Raw genomic sequence first — 18,757 nt, 5'->3', positions numbered from 1 at the left:
TTTTTTTCAACGTTTATTTATTTTTGGGACAGAGAGAGACAGAGCATGAACGGGGGAGGGGCAGAGAGAGAGGGAGACACAGAATTGGAAACAGGCTCCAGGCCCCGAGCCATCAGCCCAGAACCTGATGCGGGGCTCGAACTCACGGACCGCGAGATCGTGACCTGGCTGAAGTCGGACGCTTAACCGACTGCGCCACCCAGGCGCCCCGGAAAGCTTTCTTGTAATACTGACCCTCACAACTACTGTGGTGGTGACATCACACACACACAAATAGATGGTAACGGAATTTATAAACACTAAATACTACCTTATATCGCTTCATGCAGTCCTTCTTTGTCCTGCCAGGCACTGCTTCTGCTATTTTCTCCCATCTTTCAGGTGTATTTACTGGGTACGTTTTCAAAGCCTGCTCCAGAAGTTTCTGTTCTTCTGTTGTCCAAGGGGTAAAATCTGTGCATGGACCTGTTTAAGAAAAATTTTTATTTGATAAATCTCATCCTGATAGAAAATTCTGTTGCAACACCTTTCCAGATAAATCTTTTGGTGCACAGGTATCTTGGTAAGTGGCCATTCAGATCTGTGGTAATTTTGAACAGATTTTTAGAGATGACACACACAAAAGCCTCTCAAGTATTAAATAAGAGAAAAAAACTCGGAGATCTAGCTCACATCCCCAAAAATCTCTCGAGGCGTTTTTTTTTTGTTTTTTTTTTTTAAAGTAAATCGGAAATACCTATTATAATGCTGATCTCTTCAACCTAATAATCTTACCAGACTGGTTCAAAAACACAAGTGTAAATGATAAATCATAAGGAAGCTGCCTGACAGTTAAACTTTTAGGCCGATGAGACCCTGAAAAACATTTTCAGTTTACACTGGAAGAAAGAGCCTAGGAAAATTAAGCCAAGTGCCCAAAGTTTCAGTGTAGAGGCAAGGTGACGTTAGATTCTGTGTTCCAGTGTGGCATTTTCAACACATTTCTTGCAGAACCAATGCTAATAAGAACCTCTACTAAACTAACCCCTTTATGCTTGACAAGACCTCTCAACATGTATCAGAAACAAATATAGGTCTATCTAAGATTGTAAGTATTACACATCCCATTTGTAGGAAAATGTTAAATAGTTAAAAACCTGGATGTAGTCCGCTTTCAAATTCCAGGGAAGCCCTCAGTGGAATTTCCTTTCATTGGTCTGAAGCCCACATTTAACACCATGGATTTCTCTCTTGGAAAAAAGATGGAGGGCATAAAAGGAGGAGAATAAACCCCTTTAGAAGTGCCTTCCAAGTGTTTTGTAACTTGCTTTTGTTACTTAAAAAAAAAAAATAATGCCCGGCCTAGACCCCCCCCCCCCCCCAAAAAAAATCACCTCTGATTTTTATAACACAGTGTGATAAGCCTCTTCTAGTATTTTCAAACTGAAATTTTGGGATAACATACCAGATTAGTAAAAGTGGGACTGTTAGAGGACAGAGGTAGGTTATCACATTGAGTTATTAGTTAATCCCAAAACATGCATTTGGAACTGTGATCCGGAAAGCATATTCAAGATTAGTGGCTCAAAAATGCACGAAGTGAAGCAGAACTTTTTCCAACTTTGTCAGCCACTCACCGTAAAAAAACAAGTCACATCCCAAATGTATATACATGAACAAAAGTTTCACAACTTTGTTTACACTTATGTAAGAGGTGTAATGCTCTCTGATATTTTCTATTCATGACCCACTTAGGGAGTCACAATTTGGAGTTTGAAACACTGGTCCAGGTTAATCAAATTAGGTAGAACACCTAAGACAATGTCAGCACCCTAATATGTTTTAATATTTTAAAATGATTTCAGAAGAACAAAGAATCCCTGTACATGCCACCCAGATTCCCCAAATGTAAACATTTTCACCATGCCTGCATTTTCTCTGTATATCTCAGACATAATTTATTCTGAACCACGTAAGTTGCAGACATGATGCCCCTTTACTTCTTAGCTTTTTCCTTACAAACAAGGACATTTTCTCTCATAATTATAGTGTATTTTCCCAAATCAGGAAATTAACCTTGATAAAATACTATTACCTAGTCCATAGAGCTTATTCAAATTTCAGCTGTCCCCACATCCTTTAATACTGCTTTGTAAAATCTGGTAAACAAAAGAAACCCAGCTCCTTCCCTAATGGCCTCTGAAATGGAAGAACTGTGATTTTCAGTTGTATCAATGTCCTGAAAATGCTTGCTGTCCATCTTCTAGTCTGCTAAACATTTTATTTTCTAATTATTCTGAACACAGACCCCTACATTTTGTTTATCTTCACATAGTATGGGTACAGGGCTAGCATTTTCTACTCAGAGAAAAACAAAATTTACCTTCAAACCGTTCCGAAGGTGTTGCGTTGTCTGCTTGAGGCACCACTCCATGTTCTTTTTTAAATTTATCAAATGCCTTTTTGTTTATGTCATCTTTTTGATGAGGGTCTGAGAAATGAAAAAAACTTATTGCAGGTCATCTCATTCAGTCATTAAATTGCACAGATTTTTGAAAAATGCATTTGAGGTAGCAAACGTATTGATTTTGCAAAACTAACTCACCAAGTTTCTGAAGACTCTTTGCTTTGCCAATAACATCTTTGGCGGTTCTCTTGACTCCAGAAGAAGAATGGATGTTCATGTAATTAGCAATAACCTCCCATCTAGAGACACCAATGTAATAAATTTAAGAGGGAAAAACCCCCAAATAAAAGCCAGAATGATCCCTATGTTTGTAATGTATACAAGTTAGCTATAATATCTACAGAATTCACTCTAAACTGGTAGTCTCCTTACTATTACCTGGATTATACCTTTTGCTTTTCATATGTTTAAACCAACTGTATATAATCTTGGCTTCAAGTCTGTATAAAACCTTACAGATTCTGTGTACAAACCAAGAGAAAATCACACATTTGTGTATACTGCCATTTGGACGCGTAGAGATAAATCATTCTCTGCCAACAGCTTTAGTCTCCTCAACTATAGAAAGAAGGAGGCTGGATATATAAGTCTTCTTTTGAGTTCTAAACTCAGACTCTGCAGTAAGTTCTGGTTTGAGGTGGGAAGCCAGAAAGAAGGATTAAGGCTGTAAGAGAAAACTTCAGAATGCAAAAACCTAGTCCCTAGTACTAGCCACAATGGAATAAGCCAACATGAGAGTCACGGTTTATGTCTCACGATCTTTAAGTTCTTGAAAAATTGGTGAAGCATCCACTGTATGGCATCCATATATGTATGTGAGTTGGTGTAAACTGAAAAAAACCAGCAGGTTCAAAATACACCCTGCTTTTCACACTTTCTACTGTGGCACAAAATTTAGACTCCAGCATTCCCTGAAAGTTTCTGCTCTAACCAGTGCTCTCTGGGTGCTTGTCTGCATTCTCCCCAGGCCCCAGTATACATGCTCAAGACAAGTTTCATTAAAACCAGTACCTTGAATTTGTTCCAGCAGGGAAGAGGTTCACAGCTTTAATTAGTAATTGCAGATCATCTTCTGACCAGTTTTTACTGCCATTTCCACTCCCACCAGTTGATTTCTCTGCATTCTTAGATGCCTGTCGCATTCGAGCCTCAGCTTCCTCTTTCTCTTTTCTGATTTGCTCATTTATTTCTTCTATCTACACAAATATCATAGGTAAGTCAAAGACTTAAAGCATCTAGCTACTCTCCCTGCAATTCTCACATCTCACTATGCTGACAATGACCGACAACACCTCCCGAGCCAACCCCAAAACCAGCCATCAGCTTTTCACTCTGGCTTTGCCTCACTCCGGCTTCTGGGCTGCAGAGCCCTGCTTGAGGAGTCAAGAACAAAGCATAGCCTGCCCTGCCCTGTATTCATACTGTGTGACTTCTGTTTGCTTTGGACACTACTTGTCGAGTCTATGGACACTGGGTTATTTCACCCACAAGCCATTTCACATCTCTCTTCAAGCTCATCCCCACTCTTTTCAGAAGAGAGTATCCTTTATTCTCTACAAGGAGGTAAAGGCATAGAAAGTGGCCTGTTATCTTCAAGTTCCACCCTTAACGTTCCTTCCAGTCTACCTTTAGACATGCACAGACAAAAAAGAAAACCTTTACGTGGCCTTCTTGCTCTGTTAACGGCTCTCTTGGGGTCGGTCATCTGTAACTCATTTCCCTCCTTCCACCCCTTAGAACCATTCACCCCAGTGCCAGCGATTCCAGTGACTCCCATCATCCCTCACAGTCCCAAGTCCTTCTGGCGCCAGTCCTGTAACTAGTCACACTTACGTGGCACATCCTGCCTACAAACGCCAGACTAATAGTATGTTAACTCTTTGCTACTCAGACCTCTGCAGTAATGGAAACCAGGCATCATGGTATTACAAACCTGCTTAATTTGGCTCTACTTTTTCTAACCATCTCCCATGTCTCCCCCATGTGATACAGTTTTTCATGCATTCCTCTGACCTTCATCTTCACCCTGTCCATCTTCCAAGGCTGGCTCAAACCCTTCACTGAACCTTCCCTGACCACTCTGCCCTGTACTGGGCACTTCCTATTTAACCTACAGCACCTACTGCAGATCCTCCATCTTTTGGTCCTCAGGCCTTTTTTCCTCAGTGTAGTTTCCTGAACTCCTTTGTGGCAGCAACAGCATTAAGCATTTCTCCAAACTACTTAGGGACAGTGCTGTATATTGTAGGTGCTAATACTTACTGCATTAAATTGGATTTCGGGCCTGTTTCCTCATCTGTACCATAAAAGGTATACACTAGACAGAACAAACATCTCTTTTGGTTCTAAATGTTAATGTCCTACAAAAATGCTCAAAGGGGGCGCCTGGGTGGCGCAGTTGGTTAAGCGTCCGACTTCAGCCAGGTCACGATCTCGCGGTCCGTGAGTTCGAGCCCCGCGTCGGGCTCTGGGCTGATGGCTCAGAGCCTGGAGCCTGTTTCCGATTCTGTGTCTCCCTCTCTCTCTGCCCCTCCCCCGTTCATGCTCTGTCTCTCTCTGTCCCAAAAATAAATAAACGTTGAAAAAAAAAAATTAAAAAAAAAAATGCTCAAGGAATAGTCAAACAATGATTAACGTGCTAGATACACAAATCAAGCACTATACATGGTAACAACTATACAGACAAAGTCCAATTTAAAATAACAAAAGCGCTTACCAGAAGTAACACATACTGAGGGACACAAAGAGAAATGAGATTCTTTGCCTTTATTAGTAACTTCTATGTAAGGTGGGGAAATCCTGAGGTGAAAGCAATATTGTAAGCAGAACTAAACGCTAAATACAGGTAGAAGGGACGCGTTCTTCTATTACCTGTTTTTCCAGAGCAGCCTTTCCTACTTCTTTTGTAGATGATGTGAGTGTTTCATTCAAGCACTGTAAGCTAAAGGAAAAAAAGGGATGAAACTTTATCCAAAGCCCAAGAAAAGACTGCAACAGCCCTCCTATGGTTATACCTTGCTAGTTCAAGCCGATCACAAAGTTTTTCCACTTCTTCCATCATTTTAACCCGCTCTGCCTCATTGTCAGAGAAGTGATTCCAGGTCTAGAAGCACAAACACAAACATTTTCATTTTTTATCTACTGACACTGAACGATATGTCCATAAACACAATAAGCAGAGCATTAAGTTCTCAAGAGATACCTCAAGTGAACGTATGGCCTTCTGAACATTAACAACCACACTCCCAGGGCTCTCCCCTGACCAGCTAGCAGTAAAAATGCTTTTACCAAGACGATGGAGAAGCAAAACAGAAAAAAGGTGATGGTGTGGAAGATCTCTGGATGTTATAAAAGAAGGATTCCTCGGAACCACCTACGAATCAAATCCTGTATGAGTACTCAATGTTCTCTTTGTTAGGCTGCCTGTTCTATCTTCTGTGTGCTCAACTGTAACGTTTGCTAGAAATTTTAAATGTGAAATTAAAAAGATAATGTAATGTGTTAAGGAACAGGAGATATTAGAAAAATTATGATTAAGGATTATGCCCAATGTCTCCCATTCCTTACTTCTCCTTGCTTCCTTAATGCACGCAGTCTGGCTCTCACTAAGGTCCCAATGCTTTTACTGCTGACCCTTCCCTAGCATCCAAAAAGCACTACTGATTTTCTTCCTACCTGTCTGCGTCACTCCTCGGGCTCTTCTTCCTCTTTCAGTACCTAAATTTGGGTGTTTGCATCCCCCACCCTCCTCCCTCTCAGCCCTCTCTCTGGGTGATCTACTCACACGGCTCCTAGTGCCACTGAGATAGAGAAGACCGTGATCCCAGAACTCCAGACCTGTACACCCAACCACCCACTCAGAATTTCCATTTGAGCATCTCAGTGCGCTCAACATGCCCTAAACTGAAGTCAACTGGCAGAGGTGGAAAGGGCTATAAACTGAACTCTTCATTTCCTTTCAGCTTTTTCCTCCTTTATTTTCTGTTTCATTGAATTATACCAGCATCCATCCAGGGTTCCATGCAAGACACCGGAACACATGAAAATACTCCTGAACTAACACTACCTCCCTCCAGCACACAATCAGTATCACCTAGGCAGCAGCCTGTCCTGCCTCCCAAATACTGGCTCGTTTCATTCACCTTATTCTATTCCCACCCTCTCTGAAAGGCACAATATTCTCACCTGGATTATAGCAAAAGACTCCCAACTGTTTCTGCCTCAAGCCTTCCCTCAGCATCCTGACCAAAACCAACTGAGGAGCAGATACGAACTAGCAAGACACAGAACATCCTTCAAGACCTGGCTCTTTACCTCTTCGGTGGCCTTTGCTTCATTAAACCGCACTTCATGGATCTCTGCCTTCTCTCAGTGCTCCCTGACCTCTCTCATCTCTGACCCCATACACATACTACTTCACCTGGATGAATCCTACTAGATCCAGAAAACCTCCCTTGACTACCTGTTTTTTGGTCCTTCCTCATCCTAGTAAGATAAAATGTTTGAAATGCCTGTTCCCTTGTCATTCTCCACCATTAACCAGATTTCTGGAAGGCAAGGACTGTATGATCATTAGATCTACATCAATTATGACTGCTTGCACATAGTAAGCGCTCACCAGATACATGATGAATGAATACATGAACTCCTGGAAAGGAGCAATAAAAACAAAGTCACGTAACGCCAGAACTTTAACCCTCGTTTATGCATCATCTCAAAGAACTATTCAAGCTTTCTATTTTCTAATTGGCCTCTTTAAATTTTTTACTGATTTCTCATTATATGCCAAATATGCTACATACTGCGTGGGAATGTTCTCATTTAAACATCATAACACTATTACTAGGTACCAATTCAGCTAATGTGTAGGTGAGGAAACTAAGGCACAAAGGGGTTGACGTAACCTCCTGAGGGCCCATAGATAGTGTTAAGTGAAGAATGACTTCAAAGCTAGGCAGCTTGCTCTCAGCCCATACCCTTTACCACCATGATACACTGCATCCTTCTCAAAACAATTTTCTTGGTGAAATCTGAGGAAAACATTTCATTTTTTCCTATTTAGACTTTCCTCTCACCAACCAAAAGCCTGAAAAGACCACCTGTTGTTTGTATTCTGGTTAAACCTTTTTCACAGCCTGCTGACAGGGCAGAGTCATTTCAATTATATTATCAACTGAAGGTTCAGAATGGCATATATTAAAATATATGGGGACCTGTTACAGACACAATAGGAGACATACACTAAAGCCTTTGAAATGGTCTTATTTGGATCCTAATTTGAATAAACCAACTATACAAAGACATTGTTGGGATAATCAAAAAGATATGAATATGGACTATTAGAATATTAAACAAGTCTTTTGGGGGTTTGAAAATAGCATGATGGCTATGTTAAAAAAAAAAAGCCTTGATCACAGTTGCACGTGAAATGAAAAAAAAAAAAACATGAATTTAAAAGCATTTTAAGGATTTAAGAGATGTTTAAATGAGATAAAATGTGTACACCAGTTTAATTATATTTACATAATATAAAAAAGAAATATTCTTAAGTTTAATTAGCAATTGGATTTACTTGTTACCTAGTGTTGGTTCAATCACAGTCTGACGCACCTTGCATGAGTTTCGAAGTTTTTGCCTTTCCTTCTTAATGGCTTTTTTCTGGATATCTTTTTCCTTCTTTGCCAATAATGCTTGTTGTCTAACTTCCTCCTCTTCTTTCTCTTTAGCTAACCGAGCAGCTTCCAATTCAGCTTGTCTTTGCTTTAATGGAAAATAAAATTATTTTAATAAGAAAATTAGGATTTCTAAATGTCTGTTTTACAAATTCAATCTTTTAATAAATTAGGAAAAAATGTGACATGTCAACTTATTGAAGATGGAAGGTTAAACTGAGAAAAGCAGCTGGTAAAGTTCTTTCTACATTTATTAAAAATATAAAATAGAAACATTAGAAAATGGGGCGCCTGGGTGGCGCAGTCGGTTAAGCGTCCGACTTCAGCCAGGTCACGATCTCGTGGTCCGTGAGTTCGAGCCCCGCGTCGGGCTCTGGGCTGATGGCTCGGAGCCTGGAGCCTGTTTCCGATTCTGTGTCTCCCTCTCTCTCTGCCCCTCCCCCGTTCATGCTCTGTCTCTCTCTGTCCCAAAAATAAATAAAAAACGTTGAAAAAAAAAATTAAAAAAAAAAAAAAGAAATAAACATAGTTTTAAAGGAATGTATACGACATGTTTTTGCTTAGTAAGAATTTGCTGGTAAAAAATATCCCTGTAATTATCAATGGTACCAACTTACCAAGATTTACGCAGTCGCACCTAATTCTCTGCTTCAAGATTATAGTTTTTAAAAGAGACCTGAAGATTAAAGATTTTATGAACAATTTGAAGTCTAGCTTCATCAAATGTCACCTTACTTTTTCTTTAGCTTCTTGCTCCTTCCGTTTTGCTTCTGCTTTTGCTTTCTTTTCTGCTTCTTTCTTGGCTTTTTCTTCTTCCTTAAATTTTTTTATCCTTGGATCACAGCTATATGCATTGTCTACCAGAAAAAAAAGTTAATTTTTTCAATTTCTAATTCAATTTCTAACATTTAACTAAAGAGCCTTTTAAATTAATTGACTGATTTTGGGAGAGTGCACACCTGTGAGCAGGGAACAGGGTCAGAGGGAAAGAGAGACTCTTAAGCAGGCTTCATGCTCAGCACGGAGTGTGACACAGGGCTTGATCCACGACCCTGGATCATGACCTGACCCAGAATCAACTGACTGAGCCACCCAGGCAGGCGCCCCCAAAGAACCTTTTTAAAAATACTAATTATACTTACCAACTAATGTTCTTATCCTATTCATTTCTTCTTTTTTTCTTTGTGCCCTTGTTGCTCTGTTCTGCTTTTCAATCCATCTCCTCTCATCACGACTATAAAATATTGGAAACAAAGTATTGGTTATAGATGGTATGACTGGAAAATGTAATATTTTATAAATTTATGTGTAAATAATGTCTGATATTAACATTAAAGGGTGATTCTACTTAGTATTAATTTTTGTTGACTTTTTTAGAATATTCATGTCGAAGGTATTTCCCTACACACACAAAGAAAACTAAAATTAAACCAGTTATGCAAACAGAAGAAAAATGATTTGCTGAATTGAGCTTTTGTGACAATTATATTCGTTGGTCATTTGTTAACATACCCTAACCATTTGGCCCCATCTAGTTTAACTTGTGAGATGGGATCTCAAAACACTCAACTCAAAAAATGATACACAAAGAGAAAATTTATACAAAAAAATATATGTAGTATATTTTTACATCATCACAAATAACCATCTTCCTTTATTAGTGACTTACATACATACCATTCTGCTTTTTCTTTTTCTTCTTCATCTAAATAAGAAAATTCTCTCCAAGAATCAAAATTATACCTAAAACAGAATTAAAAAAAAAAATCAAGCTAACAAATAAAAAAAATCTTCCTTGTAAGATTAAGTTAGGTGCATATAGTGCTAAGAAACATTAAAGGCAAGGTTGTCTTGCAGACAGCGCCCCTCACATGGTGGCACTAACACTATGCTCAAGTCGTCTTCTTCCTCTTTGTTAAATGACACTGATTTGGTATGAAAATCTAAAAGTATACTCCTCACCCCTAAACTAAAATCACACCTCCCTGCCATCTCTCCATTAGCTTTTTCTCTTGCCTGGAACTTGAGCAAGACAAATGAAAATATTTTCATTTTTACTGAAATCAAATGGCTCCTTAATAGTATGCTTGATATCTAGAAATGTGATGATTAGAAAACATATTTTAAAAATCATCGAAGCCTAAATATCACGTAGGAGATTACAGCAGTATGTGAAAACTATTATGATAATTTCTGAATAGAGTGCTTTTGTTCTGTGATTCTATTTTTCAATAAATTTATGAAAAATCAAGTATTTATTGCATACTTATCCTTTTAAAAAATGACAGCATCATAGGAACAGTGTATTCACTTACCAGAAAGAATAAAATGCATCTACATCTTCAAATGATGAATTCATATCACCAAGTTTAGGAACATTTTTTTTATTTGACCATCTGAAATAATAAAAGACAAAAATTCAATTCAAAATCTGTACAAAGGTCAACAGACAAACTAATATATTAAAAAACATTTTTTATAAATCCTCTACATCCCCTGTGACTAAGAAATGGGGCTGGAAGATCAGCAGTGAGGTGTCGAACAATACAGGAGCAGGGAGAGAGGACAAGGGTAGATGGGGTTGGGGAAAACAATGGAACGATGTTCTCACCATCAGGTTGTCTTCAGTTCTACAAATTACAGGCTTGTGGCAGCTGCCATACTAGCTAGGAAAAACAGGCAGTGCCCCCTTTCCCAAGCTCACATACTCCTGCCTCTAAACAGGCAGCACAGAAGCAACCTGCAGGCTCACATTTTTTTTTTCTTACAGAGTAAGAGTGTGAGCGGGGGAGAGGGGCAGAGGGAGAGAGAATCTTAAGCAGGCTCCACACTCAATAGGGAGCCCAACTCAGGACTGTGGCATCATGACCTGAGCCAAAATCAAGAGTCAAGCACTCAACCAAATGAGCCACCTGTGCACCCCCCAGATTTTTAAAAATGTTAATATAGAGGGAAGATTCCCCCACCTTCTCATTGCCATGACCATCCCCACAAAGAGTCAGGACTTCTAAAGCAGCTCATCCATCATCTCGTAAAGGATTCTGTGGCTGTTACTGACCCATGTTTTCTACTCTATGAAACCATTCCACAACAAAATGTATTACACCATTTTGTTTTTACCACCTTCAACACTATTATAAAAAAATGAGGAGAGTGGATGGAGAAAATATTTAAGTTGCACTAAGCCGATGAAGTGGGTCTTAAGCCTGGCTGCACATTAGAATCACCGGGGAGTATTTAAATACCCTACAGGCATTCCAAGCTAATTAAACTGAAATCACAATTAAATTAAAATTTCTCCAAGTGGAACACAGCCATCAGGAGTTTTTTAGCCTCTCCAGGTGATTCCAACATGCAGCCACACTGTGCTCTAAGGAAACCCTCCAGTGCAGATGAAACCAAAAAACACAGAATATTGATATACACCATTTAAAAACGGACTTCGATGAAATAAATTACATATACAGTAACATTAAAGATATCTCATCCTTGGGGCACCTGGGTGGTTCAGTGTCTGACTTCAGCTCGGGTCATGACCTCACAGCTCGTGAGTTCGAGCCCTGCATTGGGCTCTGTGCTGACAGCTCAGAGCTTCGAGCCTGTTTCGGATTCTGTGTCTCCCTCTCTCTCTCTGCCCCTCCCCTGCTTGTGCTCTGTCTCTCTCTCAAAAATAAATAAACATTAAAAAAAAAAATCACCAAAAGAGAGAAAAAAAAGATATCTCATCCTTTGTCAGAGAACTTTATGATAATGAAATGCTCCAAGAAAACAGTTCCAAAAGAACAAAAGCTTTATCAGATGATAAGGGGCAAGAAAGAGTATGTACCCATCAGCAAAAGGGAAGCAAAAGAATGGGAAATTACTATCACCTAAGTAAAATATCACACTACATAAAGTCAGCTACTGTTCTTTCCCACAAAGGAAATCAAAAAGAAAAATATCCTATGAGGTGTAAAGGAATTTCACCATCAAAAGGCAGAACTTCTGGGGTGCCTGGGTGGCTCAGTTGGTTGAGTGTCTGACTTTAGCCCGGGTCATGATCTCATAGCTTGTGAGTTCGAGGCCTGCATCAGGCTCTGTACTAAAAGCTCAGAACCTGGAGCCTGCTTCTAACTCTGTGTCTCCCTCTCTCTCTGCCCCTCCTCCCCTGCTCATGCTCTGTCACTCCTGTCTCAAAAATAAACAAACATTAAAAAAAAAAAAAGGCAGAACTTCTGTTCAGAGAGCAAAATAAATGAGAGCAGTACATTCTCCAGAGGGGCTCAATACTGTACAGAAGAGGGACAAAGAGAACAAAACTTTTATCAGGGGAAAAATGCAGAAACCTGGAAGATTACATGAAGCGGGCCAATATAGCATTCTGATCACAAGGGAATCCCTTAACTCACCTAGAATTCCGTTCAAACACTGGGGAAAACACTTCGAAGAAATTGTCCTTTGCTTCACTTTTAGAAGGAACTGAGTTATCAAAAGTAGGATCTACACTGTTGAATGCCCGTCTTTTCACTGGATCAGATAACATTTCATAAGCTGAGGAAAAAATGGTAAGGTCACATTATTATGATGCTACATTTTTTCTCTGTGAGAAAAAAATCCCCTTCCTTTAAAAAAAAAGTTATTTTTCGGGGTGCCTGGGTGGCTCAGTCGGTTAGCTGACCAACTTTGGCTCAGGTCACGATTTCACAGTTCGTGAGTTTGAGCCCCTCGGGCTCTGTGCTGACAGCTCAGAGCCTGGAGCCTGCTTTGGATTCTGTGTCTCCCCCTCTCTCTACCCCTCCCCTGCTCACACTCTGTGTCTCTCTGTCTCTCAATAATAAACATTTTTTTAAAAAGGTTATTTTTCATATTTAAAAATTTTGTGTGTTTGTGGGAAGGACAATATTGAATGCAGGTAATGATACCACTAGTGCTACTGGATAGAATCTGACTTCATAACTTCTTTCAGTACCTCTTCTGGAAGGCAAGTGACAAAACAGTGGTTAAATACTCATCCCTTAAGAATGCATGACTCCAAGGAAATAGAAATAGCTAGAAAATTAACTGTTAGAGTCCAAGATTGTAAAAAAAAAACAAAAAAAAAAAAAACCAACAAAAAAAAACCCAACAAAGAACCTTTAGCATCTAGCATCTTGAGCACTACATAAGAGTAGGCCCAAAAGAGTAAGTCTGAAAGGGGTGTACACGATTTTAAAAAGCTATCATCAAAATGTAAAATCACACCTAACAACACACACTTAGATATGGTAACAATCTATATTAATTTGCTTAACGAAGATATGGCTATGTAAACAGCAATAAACGTCGTCTTGAGTCCCACAGCAGGATACAATCAACTTTTGGATTTAAATTAGCAAAACATCTGAGGACAATTTAGTCCTACAAAGTATCTGAAACGGAGAAATAACTTAGCATTCTTAGAGAACACTTAGGATGAAATGACTGCAGGGTGAGTTTCTCATATAAGAATCCCCAGAAGATCTCGTTAACACACGGACTGTCAGCAGACCTGGGGTGGGGACCTGGTTGCCGCATTCCTGATAAGCTGCCAGGTGCTGCTGATGCTACTGGTTGAGAGAACCTTGCTTTGGGAGTAAGGCTCTGGGGTGGGTTATCAGAAACAACCAGATATAACCGAAAGTGTTTTTAAATGTCATGGTATACTTAAATTAACTACAGTATATACACTAGAAATCCAATCCTAGCACTTAATGATCACCACCATTACAAATTCCTGACTCTAAGGTATTTTCTTACCTTTAGTTATGCAAGTGAAGTAGTCATTATCTCCTTCTTTGATTGGTTCACCAGCTGCTTTCCGTTTGTCTGGGTGATGTTTTAAAACCATTGCTTTATCTACAAAACAAGCCAGATTTAGACAGTTTGTCACTTTATGCATCAAAACTAAAAATAAAGATGAGGAGCTTGGGAAGATGGCGGCGTAGGAGGATCCTGAGCTCATCTTCTCCCACGAACCCATCAAGGCTGCAACTGCACACAGTGCAACTCACTCTGAAAAGGACCTGAAGACTAACAGAACAGCTTTTCCATAGCTAAAGATGTAAAGAGAAAGCCACGTTGATAAGAGGGGAAGAGGTGCGGCTGGGAACCAAATCCCTGGGGTGGCAACCCTTAAGCAGGAAGGAATTCACAGGTGCAGAGGTCCTCCCTGGGGAGTAAAGGGATCAAGTCCCCACTGGGCACCCTTGCCCTGAGGTTCTCTACACAGGGAAGAGAAGCCCCCATTAACATCTGGCTTTGAAAGTCAGCAGGGCTTACTTCACTCCAGGAGCTGGAAGGCTATCCTGAGACTCTGCTTTTAAAGGGCAAACACGCCATATCACTTGCTCTAAGACCCAGCACAGAGGCAGCAGTTTGAAATTGCCTGGGTTATTTATATGTGACAGAGATTTACTAATTATACAGTATGTGCCAGAGGAGCAGAAAATTCCTACGGAATTTTCTCCAGAACGAAAAGTGCTGGCAGGTGCCATTTTCCTTCCCTCCTTCAGCCTAGCTGTCCCGATGCTGGTGGGAGCCAGTTGTGACACTCTCCATCTGCCTTGCTAACACTCTTGTCCCACCTCATGTTCCCTGCAGAAACACCCCACCCAAAGGCGCCCATCCAATGTGGCGGCCATCCCACCATACTTGGTGGGCAGCCCTGGTTAGAACTAGTGCCTCTCAAAAGCAACTATGGACAGAAGAGGGGGGCAGCCCTATTCATCAACATACCTGCCACAGTTTGTAGCCTGACCCTTAAGCCAGCTATGTTGGAGGAAGCCTTGCCTGTCAATGCACCACACCCACAGTAGTGCTGGACCAGTCACAACGGGAGAGTGCACACAACCCCCACAGAAATCATTCCTGGAGAGACTGGTTCTGGTGACCAGGTGGGAATCGCACTACTGGGCACCACAGGACACCTTTTATATAAAGCCACTACTCTCAAGAGCAGGAGAAGGAGCTGACCTACCTAACACACAGACACAAACACAGAGTCAGACAAAATGAGACAGGAATATGATCCAAATGAAAGATCAAGACAAAATCCAAGAAAAAGAGCTAAACAAAATGGAAATAAGCATTCAACCTGACTAAAGGCTCCAAGTAATAGCCATAAAGATTGGAGGGAAGAGTGAATGATACTGTGAGTACTTCAATAAAGAGACAGAAAATATGAAAAACAAGCTCGAGGGAATCAATGCCTGATTAGAGGATGCAGAACAGATCAGTGATCGAGAAGACAGGGTAATGGAAAGCAACCAAGCTCAACAGCAAAAAGAAAAAAAGAACTTAAAAAATGAGGATATGTTAAGGGACTTCTGCAACAACATCAAGTATAAGAACATCTATATTATAGGGGTCACAGGAAAGGGGAGATGGGGCAGATAACTTATTTGAAGAAATAATGGCTGCAAACTTCCTCAACCTGTAAGGAAATAGAAACCAGCTCCAGGACATAAAGGGAGCCCCAAACAAGATGAAACCCAGGAGGTCCATCCCAACACACAGTAATTAAAATGGTAAAAATTAAAGATGAACAGAGAATCTTAAAAGCAGTAAGAGAAAAAGCAAACAGCTACATACAAGGGGAACCCTATAAGGCTGACTTTTCAGCAGAAATTTTGCAGACCAGAAGCGAGTGGTGACACATTCACATTGTTGAGGGGAAAACAACAACAACAAAACCTATAACCAAGAGAACTGTACCCAGCAAGGTTATCATTCAGAATGGAAGGAGAGAGAAAGAGTTTGCAAGACAAACAAAAGTTGAAGGACTTGATGACCACTCAAGCAGCTGTACAAGAAATGTTAAAGGGAAGTCTTTAAGTGAAAAGAATAAGAGAAGAACATGGTGAGAGGAACACTTCACTGGTAAAAGCAAACATACAGTGAAGATAGTAGTTCAATCACTTATAATGCTAGTAAGGAGGTAAAAAGACAAAAGTAGTAAAATCAACTATCTACAAATATCAGTCAACAGATACACAAAACAAAAAAATGTAAAAAGTACTTGAACTTAAGCAACTATCAACTTAATATAGACTGATGTTATATATGAACTTCATGGTAACCACACACCATAAAACTTTAATAGGCACAAAAAAAATAAAGGAATCCAAGCATAGCTCTAAAGAAAGTCATCACATCATGAGGGTAGAGAGCATGAGAAGAATAAAAAAAAGGACAAGAGCTACAAAAAACCCCCCAAACAAAACAAAACCCAGCAAGCAATTGGCAAAATGGCAATAAGTATATACCTATTAATAATTACTTAAAATGGGGGTGCCTCAGTCAGTTAAGCATCTGACTCCTGATTTTGGCTCAGGTCATGATCTCACTTTTCATGGGATCGAGCCCTGCATCAGGTTCCATGCTAATAGCACAGAGCCTGCTTGGGGTTCTCTCTCTCTCTCTCTCTCTCTCTCTCTCTCTCTCTCTCTCTCTCTCTCTGCCCTGACCCACTCATGCGTGCGCGCTCTCTCTCTCTCTCTCAAAATAAATAAACAAACATTAAAAAAAATAATTGCTTAAAATGTAAAAGGTCTAAATATGCCAAAAAAGACAGAGTGACTGAATGGATAAAACAAGACCCCTCTATGTAAGAACATGATGTCTACAAGAGACTCACTTCAGACATAAAGACATATACAGACTAAAAGTGAAGTGATGGAAAAAGATAGTCCATGCAAATGGAAGCAGGAAAAAAAAGTTGGAGTAGCAATACTCTACCAGATGAAACAGACTTTAAAATAGGCTGTAACTAGAAACAAAACAAAGCATTACTTAATGATAAAGAGATCAATCCATGAGAGGCTATACCAATTGTAATTATCTATACACCTAACAGAGAAACACCTAAATATATAGAAAAATTAATAGTTATAAAAAAAGAAATGGATGGTAATACACAATAATCATAGTAGCCTTTAACACCCCACTTACATCAAAGGATAGAATATCCAATAGAAAATTAGTAAGGAAACAGTGGCTTTGACAACACATTAGACCAGATGTACTTAACAGATACAAACAGAACACTGCATCCAACAGCAGAATACACATTCTTCTCAAGTGCACATGAAACATTCTCTAGGATAGATTTCATGTTAGGCCATAAAACAAGTCTCAATAAATTTAAGAACATAGTAATCATACAAGCATCTATTACAACCACAACATTATGAAACTAGAATCACAGGGGAAAAAAACAGGAAAAAGCAAACATGTGGAAGCTAAACAACATGCTACTAAATCAGCGGGTCAAAACATTACCTTGAGACAAATAAAAATGAAAATGCAATGGTCTAAAAACTCTGGGACATGGCAAAAGCAGTTCTAAGAGGGAAGTTTACAGCAATACAGGCGTACCTCAAGAAAGAAAAAAAAAAAAAAAACTCAAACAATCTAACCTTATACCTGAAAGAAAAAGAACTAGCAAAAGAACAAACAAAACCTGAAGTTACTAGAAGGAAGGAAATAATAAAGATCAGAGTGAAAATACTGAAATAGCGAGACTAAAAAAAAAAAAAAGAAAAAAAAATCAATGAAACTAAGAGATGGTTCTTTGATAAAATTGATGAACCTTTACTATGGCCATTAAGACAAAGAATATTCCAATGAATAAAACTTGAAATGAAAACAGATAAGCTACAACTGACATCACAAAAATACAAAGGAATGAAAAATTATACACCAACAAATTGGATAACCTGGAAGAAATGGATAAATCCCTAGAAACATACAATCTTCCAAGACTCAATCAGAAAAAAGAAAAAAGTCTGAACAGACTGATTACTAGTAATGAAATTGAATCAGTAACCAAAAAACCCCTAACAAACAAAAGTTGAGGATCAGATGGCTTCATAGGAGAATTCTATCAAACACTTGAAAAAGATGGGGCGCCTGGGTGGCGCAGTCGGTTGAGCGTCCGACTTCAGCCAGGTCACGATCTCGCGGTCCGTGAGTTCGAGCCCCGTGTCGGGCTCTGGGCTGATGGCTCAGAGCCTGGAGCCTGTTTCCGATTCTGTGTCTCCCTCTCTCTCTGCCCCTTCCCCGTTCATGCTCTGTCTCTCTCTGTCCCAAAAATAAGTAAACGTTGGAAAAAAAAAAAAAAAAAGAAAAAGAGTTAATACCTATCTTTGTCAAAAACAGAAGAGGAAGGAATGGTTCCAAATTCATTCTATGAGGCCAGCATTACCCCAATACCAAAACCAAAGACACTACAAAAAAACCAAAATTACAAACCAATATCCCTAACGAATACAGACGCCAAAAATCTTCAATAAATATTAAGAAACCAAATTCAGCAATATATTCAAAGGATCATACACCATGATCAAGTGAGATTTAGTCAAGGAATGTAACAATGGTTCAATAACTGCAAATCAATCAACATGATACACCATATTATCAATGAAGGATAAAAATCATATGATCACCTCAATACATGTGGAAAAAACATTTGACAAAATTCAACATCTATTAATGATAAGAACTCTCAATAAAGTAGGTACAGAAAGAACATACCTCAACTTAATAAAGGCCATATATGACAAACCCACACCTAACATCATACTCAATGGTGAAAAGCTAAAAGCGTTTTCTCAAGATCAGGACAAGGTGAGGATGCCTATTT

General features: G+C 39.4%; 1 protein-coding gene across 3 annotated transcripts in view; it reads right to left on the bottom strand.

Moving 5' to 3' along the window:
* DNAJC2 (DnaJ heat shock protein family (Hsp40) member C2) overlaps positions 1-18,757 on the bottom strand; it is a 37,190-nt gene that overhangs the window by 278 nt on the left and 18,155 nt on the right. For all 3 annotated transcript variants that reach the window (XM_004001540.6, XM_011280341.3, XM_011280342.4), the window contains 13 exons: positions 13,873-13,971; positions 12,507-12,648; positions 10,434-10,514; positions 9,796-9,861; positions 9,261-9,352; positions 8,854-8,975; positions 8,057-8,206; positions 5,461-5,549; positions 5,318-5,387; positions 3,458-3,642; positions 2,585-2,685; positions 2,363-2,470; positions 311-465 (listed from right to left, as the gene is read on the bottom strand). In XM_004001540.6, the coding sequence (XP_004001589.3) occupies positions 311-465; positions 2,363-2,470; positions 2,585-2,685; positions 3,458-3,642; positions 5,318-5,387; positions 5,461-5,549; positions 8,057-8,206; positions 8,854-8,975; positions 9,261-9,352; positions 9,796-9,861; positions 10,434-10,514; positions 12,507-12,648; positions 13,873-13,971 (1,460 nt within the window). The remainder of the gene's footprint in view (positions 1-310; positions 466-2,362; positions 2,471-2,584; positions 2,686-3,457; positions 3,643-5,317; positions 5,388-5,460; positions 5,550-8,056; positions 8,207-8,853; positions 8,976-9,260; positions 9,353-9,795; positions 9,862-10,433; positions 10,515-12,506; positions 12,649-13,872; positions 13,972-18,757) is intronic.

This window comes from Felis catus, chromosome A2 (assembly GCF_018350175.1).
Source record: "Felis catus isolate Fca126 chromosome A2, F.catus_Fca126_mat1.0, whole genome shotgun sequence".
In the NCBI taxonomy this organism is placed as follows: domain Eukaryota; kingdom Metazoa; phylum Chordata; class Mammalia; order Carnivora; family Felidae; genus Felis; species Felis catus.
Note: the sequence above shows the minus strand (reverse complement) of the source record. Positions and strands in the feature narration are given on the sequence as shown.